Raw genomic sequence first — 18,063 nt, 5'->3', positions numbered from 1 at the left:
AAACATATTCACATAACCTGGTAAATGAAATCTTAAAGACCCACACGAAGAGTGATAATTAAGCTGGGAAAACAGAACCAAGTCTAATATCAGAGTGTCTATGTCCTGTGAAGGAGTGCAAATGATAAAATAAAACCTATTTCCGAAAAAAGAAAAAACCATGTGCATGTATAGCTCAAAAAGTGTGATATGGAGGCAAAATTCATAAAATTTAATCGGCTAGGGAGGCAAAAGAAAACTGAGCATTCCACCAAAAATCTGAATCGGTAAAAGGAAGAAAGTAATGGTTATAAAAATACATGTAAATCTTCTGTAGTATTCAACCCATTGGGGAACCTACTGTCTAATTCCAAGATCAACTGTTATTCCAACCTCCTAAGCATTTTATCTCTGTCTCCCCCTCTGCGTGGTTTTGGTGTGGTCCCAATTCACACGCAATTCGGGCATTAAAGTCTTCATATACGTGACAATTCTACCAGGTAAGTTCTGCAACTAAAGGCTCGGGCTTGGAGCCACCAACTTGTCTAGCATCGGCAGCAGCAATATTAGCCCATGTATCACCTAATTCTTGATCATGATCTGCATGACGAATCTTTCCCCATAAAGGCTGTGGGACAACATTTCCAAACAACATGTCTATATCTGCTAGATTCATGATACAGGAACTGGCAGTCTGTGATAACTCCTTATAATACCCTGCAGGATTTTTGCGAGGATCAGGCAATGTCTGTTTTAGGGCTAAAACTTCAGATCTTTTCCAGGGAACATGTACCCATACACGCTGGAAATGAGGCGGAATTGCTGGATTCGCATTACCTTCCCTACAAACTGGAGGAACTTCTCTCATGGGGTACTGTCGCGCCTTTTTCCTACCTGGCATGTCATACTCCGACAGTAATCGGGAATTGCTTCCCTTACTCCTATATGACAATAACATGTCGATTGCTGGTTCAACATCGGCACCCACAATCATGCCTTCCCCAAACTTGAAATCGCATACGGAATAATTTATTCATCTCTTCACAGAGATATACACACATCTGTTCAAATACATATCTCTGTGTAGATGCTTCCAACTGACTGAAGACTTCCATAACGGACTGAGTGTCATACTTTGCAGTATTGGTAACCCAATTACGTGCTAACTCATTCAGTACTTCTCTCTCTTGATAGTCAGGCAGTTGACTCCGCAACTGTCTTCGTTCGGTTTTAGGGGTTGTCTTAGGTGACCCAAAGAAAGGTGAGAAAAGACCAGTGACCGTACTTGCCACTCTGTCGAACAGAAGGAGAAGCTGGCGGAATGGCAGATGTGCCAGAAAAGACAGGCTGATGTAAAGTAGAAGTCGAGGCAGTAGCAGAAAGAGGATCAGGATAAGCAATTGGAGCAGTAGGCGAAGTCGCAGAAAAAGTAAATGGAGTATGTAGCGAAGGCGGCGGCCCTTGAGAGGGCTGCGCCGGAGGAGTAGAAACCAGCTGAAGAGGAGCTGGTGCTTGAGTAAGAACTGGTGTTCGTGCGCCGGGCGCGGTATAACAAAGCGTCGCGGGGTGCAGTAGCATCTTGTGCATAGGGGGGTGGTAAACTCAACAAGTGGGACATTAGAGGATCGCTATCAATTTTCTCCGTTGATCCTTGTCCTCTACGTGGCAACACCGGGTAGCATTTATCTACTGCTAGCTTCTTACTTCTAAGCATTTGTTCACTCTCTTGCTCTTCCTCATTATCCCTGTATGCAACGGCAGCTTGTACCATTGACATACCTCTTTTATTCTTCTTTGCTAATTTCATTTCTTTCTGTTTGGCTTCCTTGCGCCATAGGCGAAAAGAGTCAAACATCGCCGGCCGGGCTTTCTTCTTGAACAGTTTCACCTCTAGATTATCTAAAATTTCTGCATCAAAGCTACCATATTGTGGCCATTTTAAAACACCTTCTTTTCTGGTGTATTTTATCCACACGTTATTGTATGTGATGGGGCCTACTCCGTGCTTCACATAGAGCTCATATGTTGGAGTTCCAATTGGAGGAACCGGACACGAATCTTCTAATCGGGAGTCCCTACTACAAGACAAAATAAGTTTCCAAGTCTGCTAAAACCAGGCATCTTCGCTCACTAGTCCAGCTTCAAACTTCAAAGGATTATTGATTACGATAGTCTCGTGAATACACAAGTCCCTTGGTTTTGGCGCTTGCAAGTTCCAAACAAAGTGTATCTCGAGGATACCAAAACTAAGAATCAAACTAAGGACTGGGAGACGCTCCCCTTATACTTAAACTGAAGTATTGATGATCGATGACGTCACTAGAAGACTTGTCTATCGTTTCGCTCTACCAAGAGTCAATGGGTCCAAAACAGGGCGATAGTCAGGGCAGCAGTCCTTCGTAGCCGTCGGGACGCGGGGAACTTCGGAGCAAAGACCTTCGGAACCACGTCGACATACAGGGGTCGCTGAAGTGGCTGGCCGTCCTCTGGAATTTTCACACGAAGCTCCTCACGAACATCTGGCTTGGACCGACACCGCTTGATACCGCCCCGAGTTGGGCGCCAAACTGAGGTACCGGGTTTTTAGGAACCCGGCGGTGCCAGGGGAAAACACCCAAAGACCTCTTGAGTTCTTCCTGTTCTGGACCACAGAAACACAGAGTCTTCTAGGTGATGTCAAAGATCGAGTTTTATTGGCTGCAACCAAGTAACAAGCGTCCTAGAAGTACAACAGCACAGCTTGTATATTCTCAGGAGACTGTTCGTTTTTACAGAGCCAGCCTTCTCTTTTTATACACAATATTACACTTCAGGCAAGAATTCTTTGTTTTATGATGCAACCATATACATATTTTTACAACAAAGAAAAAGCAAAGTCATGATGGCCAGCCTACATTTTTGTATGTCCAGTTCGTGATAGATTACCCGGCCAGGCCCAGAACTACCATCAGATATCGATGAAACCCCAATAAAATCGGGCACCTCCTCCTTGTAAAACTAACCATAAAGAAGAAACCGGGACAAGTGTGTGTATGATAAGCGTGGTGTGTATGCAGTGAATGGTTTATGACATGTTGTGCCTTGATGTTAATCTCTCTCGACCATTGGGTTGGGGACTGCCCGAACAGGTTTGGCTGGAGGCAGTGAAGGCAGCTCGCCCAGGTCAGAGAGGAGTCAGGAAAGGTGGACGTGTCCTTTCAGCTCGAATTCAGCCTGGGTCAATTGACTATGTAAGGGCAACCACAAGATGGATGCCGCTCACAAAATGGAAACTGAGGGTTCAACACAGGAAGTGCGATTTAGGGGTATTCCCGTCATTCAATCGTGACGCAAATGCACAGGCATAATGTCCTGATCATTACCGGTCTGCCGATAGAAAATATCATACCATGACGAATTTGGTGACACGAGTGTTGGACCTCGGTACTCTATTATAGCAGGGCCCATAATTTTCAGAACCACATTGGTACCGATGACATAGTATTCCAGGCACTGCAAGTTGTTATGAATGGCTTTAAAATGCTCAAATCCCAATTGCACTTGACGTACACAAGGAAAAGCGCACTCCGGGCAGCTTGAAATGCAAGTTCTTTTTATTAATTACAGCAACAGACGTGTTTCAGCAGAAGTGCCTTTCTCGGTGTATATATACACACATTTTTTTTTAACGAATCGGTGCTAATGAATGCTATGAAAAAGGGCAAAGTGTGTGTGTGGGGGTGCTCCGTGTCTGTGTGTGTGGGGGTGCGCCGTGTCTGTGTGTGTGTGTGTGTGTGTGGGGGTGCGCCGTGTCTGTGTGTGTGTGTGTGTGGGGGTGCTCCGTGTCTGTGTGTGTGTGTGGGGGGGGGGGCTCCGTGTCTGTGTGTGTGTGGGGGGCTCTGTGTGTGTGGGGGGCTGTGTGTGGGGGGGCGCTGTGTGTGTGGGGGGCTCTGTGTGTGTGGGGGGGCTCTGTGTGTGTGGGGGGGCTCTGTGTGTGTGGGGGGGCTCTGTGTGTGGGGGGGGGCTCTGTGTGTGGGGGGGGGCTCTGTGTGTGGGGGGGGGCTCTGTGTGTGGGGGGGGCTCTGTGTGGGGGGGGGGCTCTGTGTGGGGGGGGGGCTCTGTGTGTGGGGGGGGCTCTGTGTGTGGGGGGGGGGCTCTGTGTGTGGGGGGGGGGCTCTGTGTGTGGGGGGGGGGCTCTGTGTGTGGGGGGGGGCTCTGTGTGTGTGTGGGGGGCTCTGTGTGTGGGGGGGCTCTGTGTGTGGGGGGGGCTCTGTGTGTGGGGGGGGCTCTGTGTGTGGGGGGGCTCTGTGTGTGGGGGGGCTCTGTGTGTGGGGGGGGCTCTGTGTGTGGGGGGGGCTCTGTGTGTGGGGGGGGCTCTGTGTGTGTGGGGGGCTGTGTGTGTGTGGGGGGCTCTGTGTGTGTGGGGGGCTCTGTGTGTGGGGGGGTGTGTGTGGGGGGCTGTGTGTGTGTGGGGGGCTGTGTGTGTGTGGGGGGCTGTGTGTGTGTGGGGGGCTGTGTGTGTGTGGGGGGTGTGTGTGTGGGGGGTGTGTGTGTGGGGGGGTGTGTGTGGGGGGCTGTGTGTGTGTGGGGGGCTGTGTGTGTGTGGGGGGCTGTGTGTGTGGGGGGGGCTGTGTGTGTGGGGGGGTTGTGTGTGTGGGGGGGTTGTGTGTGTGGGGGGGTTGTGTGTGTGGGGGGTTGTGTGTGTGTGTGGGGGGTTGTGTGTGTGTGTGGGGGGTTGTGTGTGTGTGTGGGGGGTTGTGTGTGTGTGGGGGGGGTTGTGTGTGTGGGGGGGGTTGTGTGTGTGTGGAGCTCTGTGTGTGCTCTGTGTGTGGAGCTCTGTGTGTGGGGGGCTGTGTGTGTGTGGGGGGCTGTGTGTGTGTGGGTGTGTGTGTGGGTGTGGGTGTGTGTGTGGTGTGTGTGTGGGATGTGTGTGTGGGGGATGTGTCTGTGTGGGATGTGTGTGTGTGGGGTGTGTGTGTGTGTGGGGTGTGTGTGTGGGGTGTGTGTGTGGGGTGTGTGTGTGGGGTGTGTGTGTGGGGTGTGTGTGTGTGGGGGGTGTGTGTGTGGGGGGTGTGTGTGTGGGGGGTGTGTGTGTGTGGGGGGTGTGTGTGTGGGGGTGTGTGTGTGTGGGGTGTGTGTGGGGTGTGTGTGGGGTGTGTGTGTGTGTGTGGGGTGTGTGTGTGGGGGGTGTGTGTGGGGGTGTGTGTGTGGGTGTGTGGGGGGGTGTGTGTGTGTGTGGGGGTGTGTGTGTGTGGGGGTGTGTGTGTGGGGGTGTGTGTGTGGGGAGGGAGCTGTGTGTGTGGGGAGGGAGCTGTGTGTGTGGGGGCTCTATGTGTGGGGGGCTCCGTGTGTCTGGGGGGCTCTATGTGTGGGGGGGCACCGTGTGTCGGGGGGGCACCGTGTGTCTGGGGGGGCACCGTGTGTCTGGGGGGGCTCAGTGTGTCTGGGGGGGCACCGTGTGTCTGGGGGGGCTCCGTGTGTCTGGGGGGGCTCCGTGTGTCTGGGGGGGCTCCGTGTGTCTGGGGGGGCTCCGTGTGTCTGGGGGGGCTCCGTGTGTCTGGGGGGGCTCCGTGTGTCTGGGGGGGCACCGTGTGTCTGGGGGGGCTCCGTGTGTCTGGGGGGGCACCGTGTGTCCGGGGGGGCTCCGTGTGTCTGGGGGGGGCTCCGTGTGTCTGGGGGGGGCTCCGTGTGTCTGGGGGGGCTCCGTGTGTCTGGGGGGGGCTCCGTGTGTCTGGGGGGGGCTCCGTGTGTCTGGGGGGGGCTCCGTGTGTCTGGGGGGGGCTCCGTGTGTCTGGGGGGGGCTCCGTGTGTCTGGGGGGGGCTCCGTGTGTCTGGGGGGGCTCCGTGTGTCTGGGGGGGCTCCGTGTGTCTGGGGGGGCTCCGTGTGTGCGGGGGGGGGGCTCCGTGTTGCGGGGGGGGCTCCGTGTGTGTGCGGGGGGGCTCCGTGTGTGTGTGCGCGGGGGGGTGGGGCTCCGTGTGTGCGCGGGGGGGCTCCGTGTGTGCGGGGGGGGGGCTCCGTGTGTGTGCGGGGGGGGGCTCCGTGTGTGTGCGGGGGGGGGGCTCCGTGTGTGTGCGGGGGGGGGCTCCGTGTGCGTGCGGGCGGGGGCTCCGTGTGCGTGCGGGGGGGGGGCTCCGTGTGTGTGCGGGGGGGGGCTCCGTGTGTGTGCGGGGGGGGGCTCCGTGTGTGTGCGGGGGGGGGCTCCGTGTGTGTGCGGGGGGGGGCTCCGTGTGTGTGCGGGGGGGGCTCCGTGTGTGTGCGGGGGGGGCTCCGTGTGTGTGCGGGGGGGGGGGGCTCCGTGTGTGTGTGGGGGGGGGCTCCGTGTGTGTGTGTGGTGGGGGCTCTGTGTGTGTGGCGGGGGCTCTGTGTGTGTGTGGGGGGGCTCTGTGTGTGAGTGGGGGTGTGTGGGGCTCTGTGTGTGTGGGGGGGGGGCTCTGTGTGTGGGGCTCTGTGTGGATAGCTTCTTTTGTAGGTGGCTCTATGTGTGGGTGGCTCTGTCTGTGTGAGGGTGGCTCTGTGTAGTTGGATGTGTGTGTGTGTGTGTGTGGGTGGCTCTATGTGAATGACTGTGTGGGTGGCTCTGTGTGTGTGTGGCTCTGTGTGCGTGTAAATGCAATAGGTCATGCATATGCGAGCGATTAAGCCAGTGGTTCCCAAACTTTTTTGACCTAGGGCTCCCTTGACCTAATTGGCAGTTGGCCGTGGCTCCCCACCATTTTTTTTTACCAGTGGGGGGATGTAAGCCCGACCAAGGGAAGACCGAGGCCCGTATAAATTTGAAACCTTGTCTAATAAATCAGCTTATTGTGAAGTAAACTCTTGCAAGCTCAACTGTGTCCCTGTGAATGCCAAGCTTCGAGAGCACAAGAAGATACACACACTATCCAGGGGAGACAGTAACGATGGAGTGTTGGATTACCACACGCCATCTTCCCTTGTGCACCAGAAAGAAATACCTTTTACAAGGCACACAGTATTCCCCTATTCTCGTTCCCTGGGCTTCTAAACTTTTCCCAAAGATCTGCACGCCCACAGTCCTTTGCAAAGTTATCCTCATATTCTAGAAGACAGAAACAGGAGCAATTGCAGTGGTAATGGTTTGGGGGCAAAGGCATGCTGCAGCCAGAGAGTTTTAGCACAGCACTGTTTAATACAAATGTGAGCTCTTCTCAGATTTTAACTTCCTGCATCTATTAAATTCTGCTTGCAGCCCCAAGGAATGATGATGTGTTGAGGAAAAAGAATGATGAGCCAATTTGAAGCTGTTTTCAATAACATAAGAAGCAACCTTTTGTTAAATGCATACCATTGTATAATGAGACAGAATGCTTTATGTAATGTTGGCATATTTAAACTGGGACTGGAGCCAGAATGGAGCAAAGTAAGCCAGTGGGAGCTGTGCTCTGCTCCAAGCTGAGACACTGACACGACCAGGAGATCCCGTACAGATTTTGATCAACTTACCCAGGTGGAATTTGAAACATGATAACCAAGAGCAACCATGACGTTATGCCTCTAAAAATCCACACTCTACTTGGCAAACAGCGAATATTGTCAGTCTTGCTGCGCATTTCAATTCCCGCTAATGGCACGGATGCTGACCAACAAACATGTGGTAAAGAAATCCCAAGCTCTCATTTTAGCTCTAATATGAAATTATCCTGTTTCTAATTCGTCCCATCTTGTCAAGTTGCTGTTTGGAATTTCCAACAGTTCTTTAATTGGGTCAGCACTTCATTTTTTCGTTTGAGTACCAGAACTTCTCCTCTGCTGTGGACAGCACCAGCACTCATACAGGTTGCAGGGTAGCTGAAGTGGTGGTCTGTGCTGCAGCGCAGGTGCTGCTCAACTACTACTGATGATAGCGACAGAGTGGAGCATTTATGTGCGCCTCCCTAAGAGCTGTATATTAAGTAAAGTGAGCTACCCAGTAAACCTTTGGGGGCTGGGTGAAAAATGATAAAATGGGTAAGGAGGGCCTCCAAAGGAGTTTGTTTTCAAGATTAATTAGGATTATTTAGATGAATTAGGTGTAGGTAACTGAATTATCCTGAGGTAACTTAATTTCAATAAATCAAAGACTAACTAGACACGACAATACTCAACATTAAAACAAATATTGACATGAAAACAAATAGGCATGTGTATATGCAAAAGGAAGATTTTATCAAAAATATTTAAATTAACAGGGAAAAATACAATAGACCAAAATGTACAACACAGGGATACAAGACAAGAGTTTAGAAAATCAATCAAATTCTCTGTATCGCCCGTGACAAGCTTATCCAAAAAAACAAAAAGGTGGAGAAATTTCCTTTCGGATAAAGCAGAAGTCGACGTTTCGGTCTCTATGGGCAACTCGACGAGACCATCATCAGGACAATCGAAACAAAATATTGTAACTCCCCAAGGGCGAGAATCACTAGCCGGTATCTTTACTTTAAAATTCGGGCGGCTTCAGTACTGTTAGGAATTAATCTTAGAGCAGCGTCCACCAGTCAGAATCTTTTAGCAGGGACTCAGGTGAAACGTGAGACTATTGTTCTGTGCACTTTTCAGGCAGTGCAAAGGAGGTGGTTGCACACATCCAAGGAAATTCGGTTGTGCATCAAAGGATCGTCTATTAATGTACGATCTTTTAGGCTTCTCAGAAGTCAAATAACGCGCCAGTCTTCACCGTCATTCAGCAAGGCTGCGTGCAAAACACATTTTCTGCTAACATGCCTTTACAACCTCTCTGGTAGCCCCCTGTCTTTTGTTCTTAATTAGAGAGGCTTGTGTCCTTCAATTCTGGGTCACAGGCTGCTCCGGTACATACCTGTTAAGCATGAGTGAGCCGTGATTCTGTCCTCTTACCTATGTAACTGGAGAAGAGGGTCCCACGAGGCACAGCAGAACACGGCAGGCAGCAGTAATGCTGAACAATCTGCTGTGTATGCCGGCGTATGCGGAGGCTAAGTCTGTGAAGGAACGTAGGTATGCACGTATGGCGGCAGTGCGCTCTTACTGGGCAAAACCATATTCCTGGATTGTGCAGGCGGCATTTCTAACTCCCCCTTAGGTCGCGCTGCGGGTACAATAACCTTCATTTGCTAATGCATTCAGGCCCTGGCAGACAGTCTTGCTCAGCACACGGCCAGACACTATTTTCCCACACCATGCGCGGCGCCCCTGGCAACTCATAACGGCGCACCGGGGCGCCGCGGCACACAGTTTGGGAACCACTGGATTAAGCTATTGGCATTGTAAATGACAATGCCATTTATTTAACGATTAAGCTATTGGCAATGTAAAATGACAATGCTATTTATGATTTTTTTTTTTAAAGTCATGAGCAATGCCAATAGCTCTACCTTTAATAATGCGGAGACCATTGCATTGGAAATGCTTGTTTAAATAGCTATTTGTGGTAAAACTGATATTTTACCCTGTAAGTTAACAGACAAATACCTTGATATTTAATTTTTTTTAATGGATTAAACCCACTCGAAACATACATTGTAATCTTAAGGATTTTCACATTACAAATTAGAGTATTCAAAGAGCGTATTTCAAAGGCCTCACTAGTCTGGGATTTCGGCTGCAAGATTTCACTCTCGATGGGGTAATCACCATGAACTGTATCACACATTCATAAAGGTTTGTGGCCAATACATTTGAATTTCCCTACTTGCATGTGTTCCTTCAAAAAAAGAATGAACATGCAATAATTATAAACAGGTAGACTTTCTATCTGCCCCATGCCACTGAATATAAAATAAAAGGTTAGGTTAGTAAACAAGGACACTATAATTGCCCCAAAAATCTGAAACATGCTGTTGGCAGTGGAGGCCAAAAGGTCCTACCTCTTTCGCACTGCATGGTGGGAAGTCCAATTCAGAGCCCCTCCATTCTCAGGAAATACCAAAGGGCGTTCCTGAGAAACAGTTAATCTGCATTTTGAAGGATTCTCAGAGATTGAGCGTTCCGTAAACAATGGCAAAAAAGAAGAATGCATTGCAACCCTGAGGGCAGGGGAGGGAACAGCTATGGGGAAGATCTGTACTTTTGTCCCTAAAATGCTTCACTCACATTTTGATTCAGTCACATTACCTGCAAGATATTCAAGGCCCTGCGCATGTCTCCAGTTGAAAGCGTCACCAAGGCCTTCATTCCATCTGGGCTTATGTCAACACTGGAAAAAAAGTATGAAGGATGGACCAAATTAATAAACATTACACAAAATGTAACCTTGCAATTTAAATTGCATTTTTCTTACTATTCCACCTTATATTTTGGTTAGATTAGAGGTATTTACTATATTTCAAGGGGATACCTTTGTATTTCCAGTTACAGCGTAGCTATTTCCTTTATGTGAATAGTGTTAAAGAAAGCGTAATCTTGGGTTTCTCTGGTTTCTGTAATCTAGGTAGCATAGCATGATGGCTACCCTTCTGATCACTGGTACTACACCAATATATGTATTGGTATACTGATCACCCATTTTCGCTTGGTTCAAATCCCCAGTGCAAAGCGTAAAAAATGTTGTATGTGACACAATCTCCGACAGACTAATATATAGAAGCCAGCGATAAGTATTGAGGGTACACTCAGTTTCCTGTGGTCTTTACCCCAAAATGTTTTCAGAAACTGTTCGAGGGAAACTGGGGTATGCTTCAAATTAAACTCATTGAATGCTCCATGCTGAAAGGCTAGTTTGCAAGTATGGAAGACCTGCCTCACTAAACACGCTCGCAATCAGAAAGGGAGTCTCATATTAATTTGAATTCATTACTGTTTCAAAACATGGTACAATGTTGTTTAACCCCGTTTCGAAGATGAATCTAGTTTGTTTTTTGGACAAAAGCAAAACAGGATTCATGATTGGCACACTTTTCACATGCTCTCACATGGACAGAGAGTAAAATATGCCACATACATAACATTTCACATTTTCACAGCACACTGCTATCCTTCAATGGTCAGTATTCACTACTGAACTAACCCTGGAATCCGAGCAACGCAAGCATGGTGTCCTGTTGCGTTTGCTTCTGCTGAATATCTCACGGCCTGGATAAAGCTCATAGACTAGAACCGTAGACAAATATGTATCAAGTGCCAAGAACAATCCCAGACATAATTTATGGATAACAATACAAACATGATAATGATCTGGATACTAAAGATATGAATGAAAAGTACCAAGAACCTGACGAAAAGTAAAAAGTAAAAAGTTCACCTCCTCGAATTGTTGCAACTTAATTTTAAGCAATAATTGTAGACCAAAGACTTAACAAGCAGACCTATGAAAAAAAGACAAAGTCGAGATTTGGTACAAATTCTTCTCAATTTTCCAGATCTTCTTAAAGTCACTGAGTAGGAAGGCTACTCCCTGTGAAAGAAATAGAAACTGTTGTTGCTATCTGCAGTACCCCAAAACTGTTGGGTAGTAGAATTTGTATGAGGCACGTTTTGTGTGTGTGTGGTTGACTTTGCCAAAGGCCTTTCAATTTTTCTTTCAGGTACTGAGATCAATTCTCTATTGCTCAGCCAGAATACTGCTTTTTATTTTACCATATGGTGATCACCGTTTAATACGCTTACCAACCCCCTTTTAGGTGCAAAAGGGTTTTGTCTTTAAAACCCTCAGCTCAACCATGGGTAGCTGTGGCACGGAGCAGCAAGGCTCACACAGAGGAATAAGTGGTAAGCGTTCAAACAGCACCAAAGCAACTAGAAATGACAAGACACTCAAGAAATCCGACACCAATTTATAAAAACAATGTATTTTTATAAGATTTTAGACACTACAGGGTAAAAGACCCACTGAAGGCTTCTGGAGATATAGATTCTACAAGCAGTAATAAATCAATATAATGTCACTCAACTGCAAACAAACCTTGGTAAATGCAACAAATTGAAAACTTTGACACTTGCCTAAGTATTCTTTGAAAACGTTTCTATGCTGTTGGTTATAAGTAGGAGGCAAACCAACTCTGGTACGTAGTTGGTCAGGGGGACGAGCGAGGTGCCCAAGAACTTTCGCAGGAGGATCAGTCCTTCAACCGTTCCAGGCACTATACCCACTTTGCAATTGATTCTTATGGAGTGCTCCTGATGCAAAGGAGGAAGGATGCAACAGCGACTTCTCCGCTAAGGCAGAGGAGCGCTGCCCCATTGCTTTAAAGCAGTGCAAAAAAGGAAAAATAAAATGATAATAACCCGATGTTATTATCACTTTATTCCCTGCTGAAGCAGTTTTGTGGGTAAGGGCGGTTCACAGAGCAGAGGGAGGAGTGGTGAGCTCTTTCTAAGTGCACATTACTTTTTGGCCGAAAGTCTTGAGCCTGCCCAACAGTCCTGCACGCTTCACATGTTCTCCACCTGGCTGTATTGCACAGCCTAGTTGGAGAACAGGCACAGACTACTACTCCCTGACTGAGTGACGAACAGCAGCACTCAGACCAATCATGAAGCTGCTGTCACTGCTGTCATGGTAACAGCAGTGCCGTGATTGGCTTAGGTGAGACTGTGTGCTTCCTGTTTCCATTTCGGGACACATTGGGAAGAGAGGAGACACGACGGAGGAGAAACACAGCCGTTAACCCTGCCACCCTCGATCTGTCCCAGCCACCACTGGAAGAATGCTGAAGATGCTCCAAGGATGCGGTGGATGGAACATGGGCGACAGAAGTCTTCCTGCAGGGATTCCACATTCCGTGAAGTTGGTAAGGGGATCTTGTTTGCAGGTTCAATGTCCCACAAAGTCCACTCTGGTCTGGCCTAAGTCCAGTCGCCAATAGACTACTGGTCACCCGCTGTCTCGGTCACAGGTCAATCCTTCCTAAGTTGATTAACTCTCCTTCTGATGACCCCACCAACTCTACAACAACATTCCCGGGATCAGCGAACTCGGTGCAATTCTGTGTGTCGGGTCTTGGTCCTTGGTTCTGCACGGCGGCGGCAGTGGAAGTAGTAGTAGTAGAGGCTCGAAGGCTTTGGGTTGCCAACTTGCCCCAGCAGGATTCTTCAGCTGTTGAGTACCTGTGCTGTGAACAGGAGCCAGTCAGCTGGCCCTTGGAGTTCTCTTGCCTTAACTGGTCTCTGGAGACGGCTTCCCCTTGAGCAGGACATAGCAGGCATAGTTCCACTCTTCACTATCCGCTAAGTGCAACAGGTGCAGCCCTTCGTCCTCTGTTCTGCACGGTGGCGGTGGTAGTAGTAGTGGCTTGAAGGCTTGGGCTACCAACTTGCCCCAGCAGTATTCTTCAGCTGTTGAGTACCTGTGCTGTGAACAGGAGCCCGTCAGCTGGCCCTTGGAGTGCTCTTGACTTAACTGGTCTACGGAGACGGCTTCTCCTTGAGCAAGACATAGCAGGCATAGTTCCACTCTTCACTATCCGCCAAGTGAAACAGGTGCAGACCTCGTTGGTGTAGCCTTTCTTTGCTGGTCACTTGATGCAGCAGGGCAGTCTTCCAAATTGGTCAAGATCTAAAGCCTGGGTGCCAGGGGTGCACCACTTATGCTTGGAAAATGCCGCTCAGGGAATGATGCGGTTGGTAGCCAATGGGCTACAAGGTTCCCTCCAAACTAGTGACAACTTCCTGGGGTGTGGGGCATCTTGCCATCTCAGGATGCACCATTCTGCCTACTCCAAGATGGCGAGACCCCTCTCCTGGAATACAGACCTACCTAGGCCTCCCCCAGGATGTAGCTACTGTAGGGTAACACATCACTGTTGAAAACGGTTTGGGAATGGGTTTCCCTCTCCGTCTCCTGTGCCAGGCTGTCTACCTCAAAAATGGGGCAGCCTTCCCCCCGGTTCTACACCTCTGCCCTTCAAATGTGGCTTCACCTTTGAATCCTGCCTTTTGGCGCTAACACCCAAGTGGCTTCCTGCATGAGGAAGGTGACACCTCTCTGGCCTGCAATCCCTCCTCTTTCTCCTTACTAACATTGTTAGCACATCTATCCAGGAGGGCAGAAAGAAGTCTTGTGGAGCAGGCTCCATGTGCGCCCGGGAAAGCACAGCAGTTTTAAAGGTAATAAAGTGGCAGCTTTGCTAAAGCTGTAAACGTCAACAAGTTACATTAATTTCGATTTGCGATAAAAGTCGGGCTTAATGTAATGATGTGTTTGATACCTTGAATTGCCCACCTTGGTCACACCGTTCCAGAGTTTGCACAGCTGAGGGGTGCAGCGTGTAACCCTGTACTCACCAATTGGGTGACCAAGTCTTTCCACAGTAAAAACGGTTGTTTCACGTGTTTTACTGTTAGAACATGTAAAGTACATGCCCTGCCTGTGTCACATGTTGCACCCTGCCATTTGGGCTTGGTAGGCCCGCCACAGAGGTGACCTACACACTACAGGAGAAGTGGTGGCTTTTCCATTACTTTCAATGGTAAAGTCGGGCTAGCAGTGCACGACTGCTCGATCAGTCTACTGTGGTGGAATGGGGGACCTCCGAGGTGGCGTAATCAAAGCAGAAAGTCCTGAGATACTTCTCTAATTTGCATGCCCTGGGTACCGGGGTACAATTTACTAGGGACTTACAGGTAAGTTAGTTATTTCCAAATGGGTACAGCCAATTCGACATATTAGTGAATATATGAGCATCCACGTCTGTCTTTTAAGTTGTTTGTTAGTGTTGTGTGAGAGAGGATTGATGGGGCAGAGAGAGCAAATGAGAAAATGTTATGGAACCAGGGTGTGTATGTGGGTGTGCCTAAATCTCTGAACATATGTTTAGTGCGTAAATTCGGACAATGAGAGGATTACAATTAAACAGTCTTTTAGAGGGAAACTAATTCCGAGAAAGTCCAAAGAAGAGTACTAGGTAACTGCTCTGTACCTTCTGTATTGGCATTGGCATTGGCATTCAGACACAGACAGATGTGTCTGCCCGGTTTCTGTATTCACCTGAGGGCCCTCAAGCTAAATAAGGAGAATATCTAAGTAAGATCTGAAGTTCAGGCCACTCCAATCTTAAATTCCCTAGATGCTTTGGCATTTGGGAGGGGCTAGAGGAGTACTCCTCGGGATGCCAAAAGCCCAATTTGGGACCCAAATATTTAAGGTGGCCAGAGTAACCCAGGACTCCGGGACACACCCACTTGCTCAAGTGGAATCCCTATGTTCATAATCGAATAAAAGCAAGTAGGGTGCAGACCACGTTTGCGGCTTTGGAAGTCCTGAAATCTTGTGTGCTGTGGGGACAATGAGTGAGTAATATAGACCTACATCTACCACTCAAACAATACCAACCTACTAACATAGAACACCTACATGCTGCTAGACTGCATTACAAATAGCAGATATTCCACCAAAGCCAAATCCACTTCTGAAAGTCAAACAAACAGTGGTGGCTAGGGAGACCAAATGTCGCCCCAATCGCCTGAAGCTTATGGTATTCAGAAGTTACCAGGAAGTTCACAATTGCCCACCTTCAATAATGGTTCACCACCAACTAGAACCACAAATAACTAAACACAAAGTAATTTGAGCGGCAAAGGTTAAAATTTTATAGAATTCCGTGTAGGGATTCTGAACCAGGTACGGGTTTGGTCCTAGATGAGGCTGATGGCGCTACATCTCTAGCTTGCTAGAGAATTACTTCCACAAAACTACAGCTGTACATTTTGAAATATTCAGATCTCTTGTATACAGTGGTATGCAAATTTTAAACCTTCTAACACAGCCTTTGGGTCTTTAACAGTAATTAAGTTTTTTTAAATTGAATCCTCATATCGAGGAGTTTTTAATCTTTGGATGCCCTGAAGAAGCCCAGCTACAGGCGAAACGCATTGGCTGTATTGCAAAATCCAACAAATCACATGAAATAAAAGAAACAATCTCCAAAGTCAACCTCTCGGCTCATTTGTGTCTGCTTGGCAACAGTGCCTCCACTACCGGTCTTTCTGTTCTCTTTGCCTCTCAAATTATCTGTGTGTTGCCAAGTCCACTTCTACTGAAGCTATAATAGATTCGGCTAAAAATTGACTAAGAAAAAAAACCCTCTGAGAATGTTATTTCACTCACCCAACTTGCAGCCTCCTGTGGCCATAACTAAACCAAAGAAATGTTAAGAGTTCAGTCAATTCTTCATCTCCAAACTTAAAGCAATTAAAGCCTCTACAACAGCCCCTTTATTGAATAGAAGATACAGGCCCCTGCAGAAAATGTCAATATAACTGGTCCATCTTTAGCAGATTTTACAGTCTATTTTCCTATGAATCATTGTGAACCTGAAACCTAAAAGTCACGCAGAGGACTACACTTGCCCACCTTGCTACAGGCATGTGTTTCAGCCGGGTGCTAAGACATTTCTTTTCTGAGGGCGTGGCTGAGTTTCAACCAAGATGGGCGCACAGTTTGCAAGATTCCAGCCTCACAGATTCCATCACCAATACCTGTAGGCATCCTGGGCTGGGTTACATCGCCACAGTGTTGGTAGCTGAGAAGATTCAGCTGGCATGACGAAGACCAAGAAGTTGCAGAACGACTGACTAAACTAGGTCCCAGTAGAGGAAGGCCTACCTGTGACAGTCCTGGGAAGCAAAGCCATTGGTGCAGGTGTGGCATGGAAAGACGCAATTTAACATGGCACAATAGCACCCTATAGGAGCAGCAACCATAAAGAAGTCACAAATCTTAAGGGGAAGTCCTCAGATGGGTGTATGGAGGGGACTAGTTAAAATTTGAGACAATACCCAAATTATTGTTATTTCCAGCACTATAGAGAAATCACGCATGGTGTTACTCCAAGAAACCCACATGGTTGGAAATGGGTGTAGATTTATTGGGTGGAAAAAAGTATTAACTAGGGGAGCATGTAGATTTTACAGTAGGATTGAAGCGGGATATCAGTCCTTATAAAGAAGTATGGTCAGGTAACATCCATGACAGGAGGGACCGGACTGAAGGGGCTGTACTGCACTGCAAGAGGGCGGCCATATCATCTCCTCCCTGAACCTATGGGGCCCATTTAAAACAATAATGAGCTGAGAACAGTCTTTTATCTTTTTCCAGAATGAATGGACCAGGATAATAACAAAACACAGGGGACAGTGTTCCGCCTGTCGTGGGAAACCAAGAGATCCCATATACTATTGGTCCTGCTGAAATCCGCCAACCCGGTGAGGGTGTAGGTGGGCTGAAACATGCAGACCATTTTTACTATGCGATGTGAGGGACACATTGCATATCCCAATTGCACATCCATTTTAACCATACCCCTATCTAGATCTTTTATTAAATAATTTCTCTCTAGATAAGAGGTCATTTTAAATCACTTAGTCTTATGTGGATCCCAGTTAAACTCTTTAATCAGAGAGATTACCTCCTGGTGGGGGAAAGAAGACCAGTTGATGATCCTACCAACTTTTAGTATGGCAGTGGCAAAGCATATACCACCCACCCAAAATAGCTGTTGAGGATCCTACAGAATTTTCCTATTGAGATCCCTCTAGAACACACGGTCTCACTTAATGTTGTTGCTATACACCTGGAAGCTGAGTGGGATCAAAATCACTTCATGCTTCTCTTTCCCTCCTTTGATACTTACACGGACATTACATCAGTCTTAATGAAAACAAAACTAAGCTACTTTTCGCCTCTCCTCTCGGTCTGATCATTCTCAGGTGCAAGAATGAATTGACAATCCATTTTTTCTGGCTGCTCTACTACAATATCCACAATCATAGGGCCAACTACCAACTCAGAATTATTTGTCAAATAAAACATTTGTGAGCAAAGACAATCTCAGATGAGACCCAAGCGTTAGTGCTCTTCAGACTAGACTACAGTGATGTCATTCTCATCAGAATTCCGAATACTCTTCTTACTCCGTTTAAAGCCTCATTGCATGCAGTTGCACACTGATGGCTGGAATTAGAAGGTCTGAACACATTTTCCCCATACCCACACTCAAATTCTCTGGAGGCTGCTGCCTCAACCTGGAAATTCCAGCTTCCCTCAAGAAACGTACTTTGTCTGCTTTCTTCGTGTGTGCCTTCAAAATATAGAATGCCAATCTTGCCCCATTGACCATCAATTTTTTTCCATCTTTCAAACACAAACTTAAAAAATGTTTTCTTCTGTAGTAGCACCTTCCCCTTGCACAGTA

At 47.9% G+C, this 18,063-nt stretch overlaps 1 protein-coding gene across 1 annotated transcript in view; it reads right to left on the bottom strand.

Annotated features, from left to right (window-relative positions):
- Positions 1-18,063, bottom strand: part of RFC5 (replication factor C subunit 5) — a 190,650-nt gene that overhangs the window by 125,414 nt on the left and 47,173 nt on the right. Inside the window, exon 7 of the mRNA XM_086943272.1 lies at positions 10,049-10,130. Coding sequence (XP_086799398.1) covers positions 10,049-10,130 — 82 coding nt within the window. The remainder of the gene's footprint in view (positions 1-10,048; positions 10,131-18,063) is intronic.

This window comes from Lissotriton vulgaris, chromosome 11, assembly GCF_964263255.1.
Source record: "Lissotriton vulgaris chromosome 11, aLisVul1.2, whole genome shotgun sequence".
NCBI lineage: Eukaryota > Metazoa > Chordata > Amphibia > Caudata > Salamandridae > Lissotriton > Lissotriton vulgaris.
The sequence above is the reverse complement of the archived record's forward strand: the minus strand, read 5'-3'. Positions and strand labels throughout refer to the sequence as shown.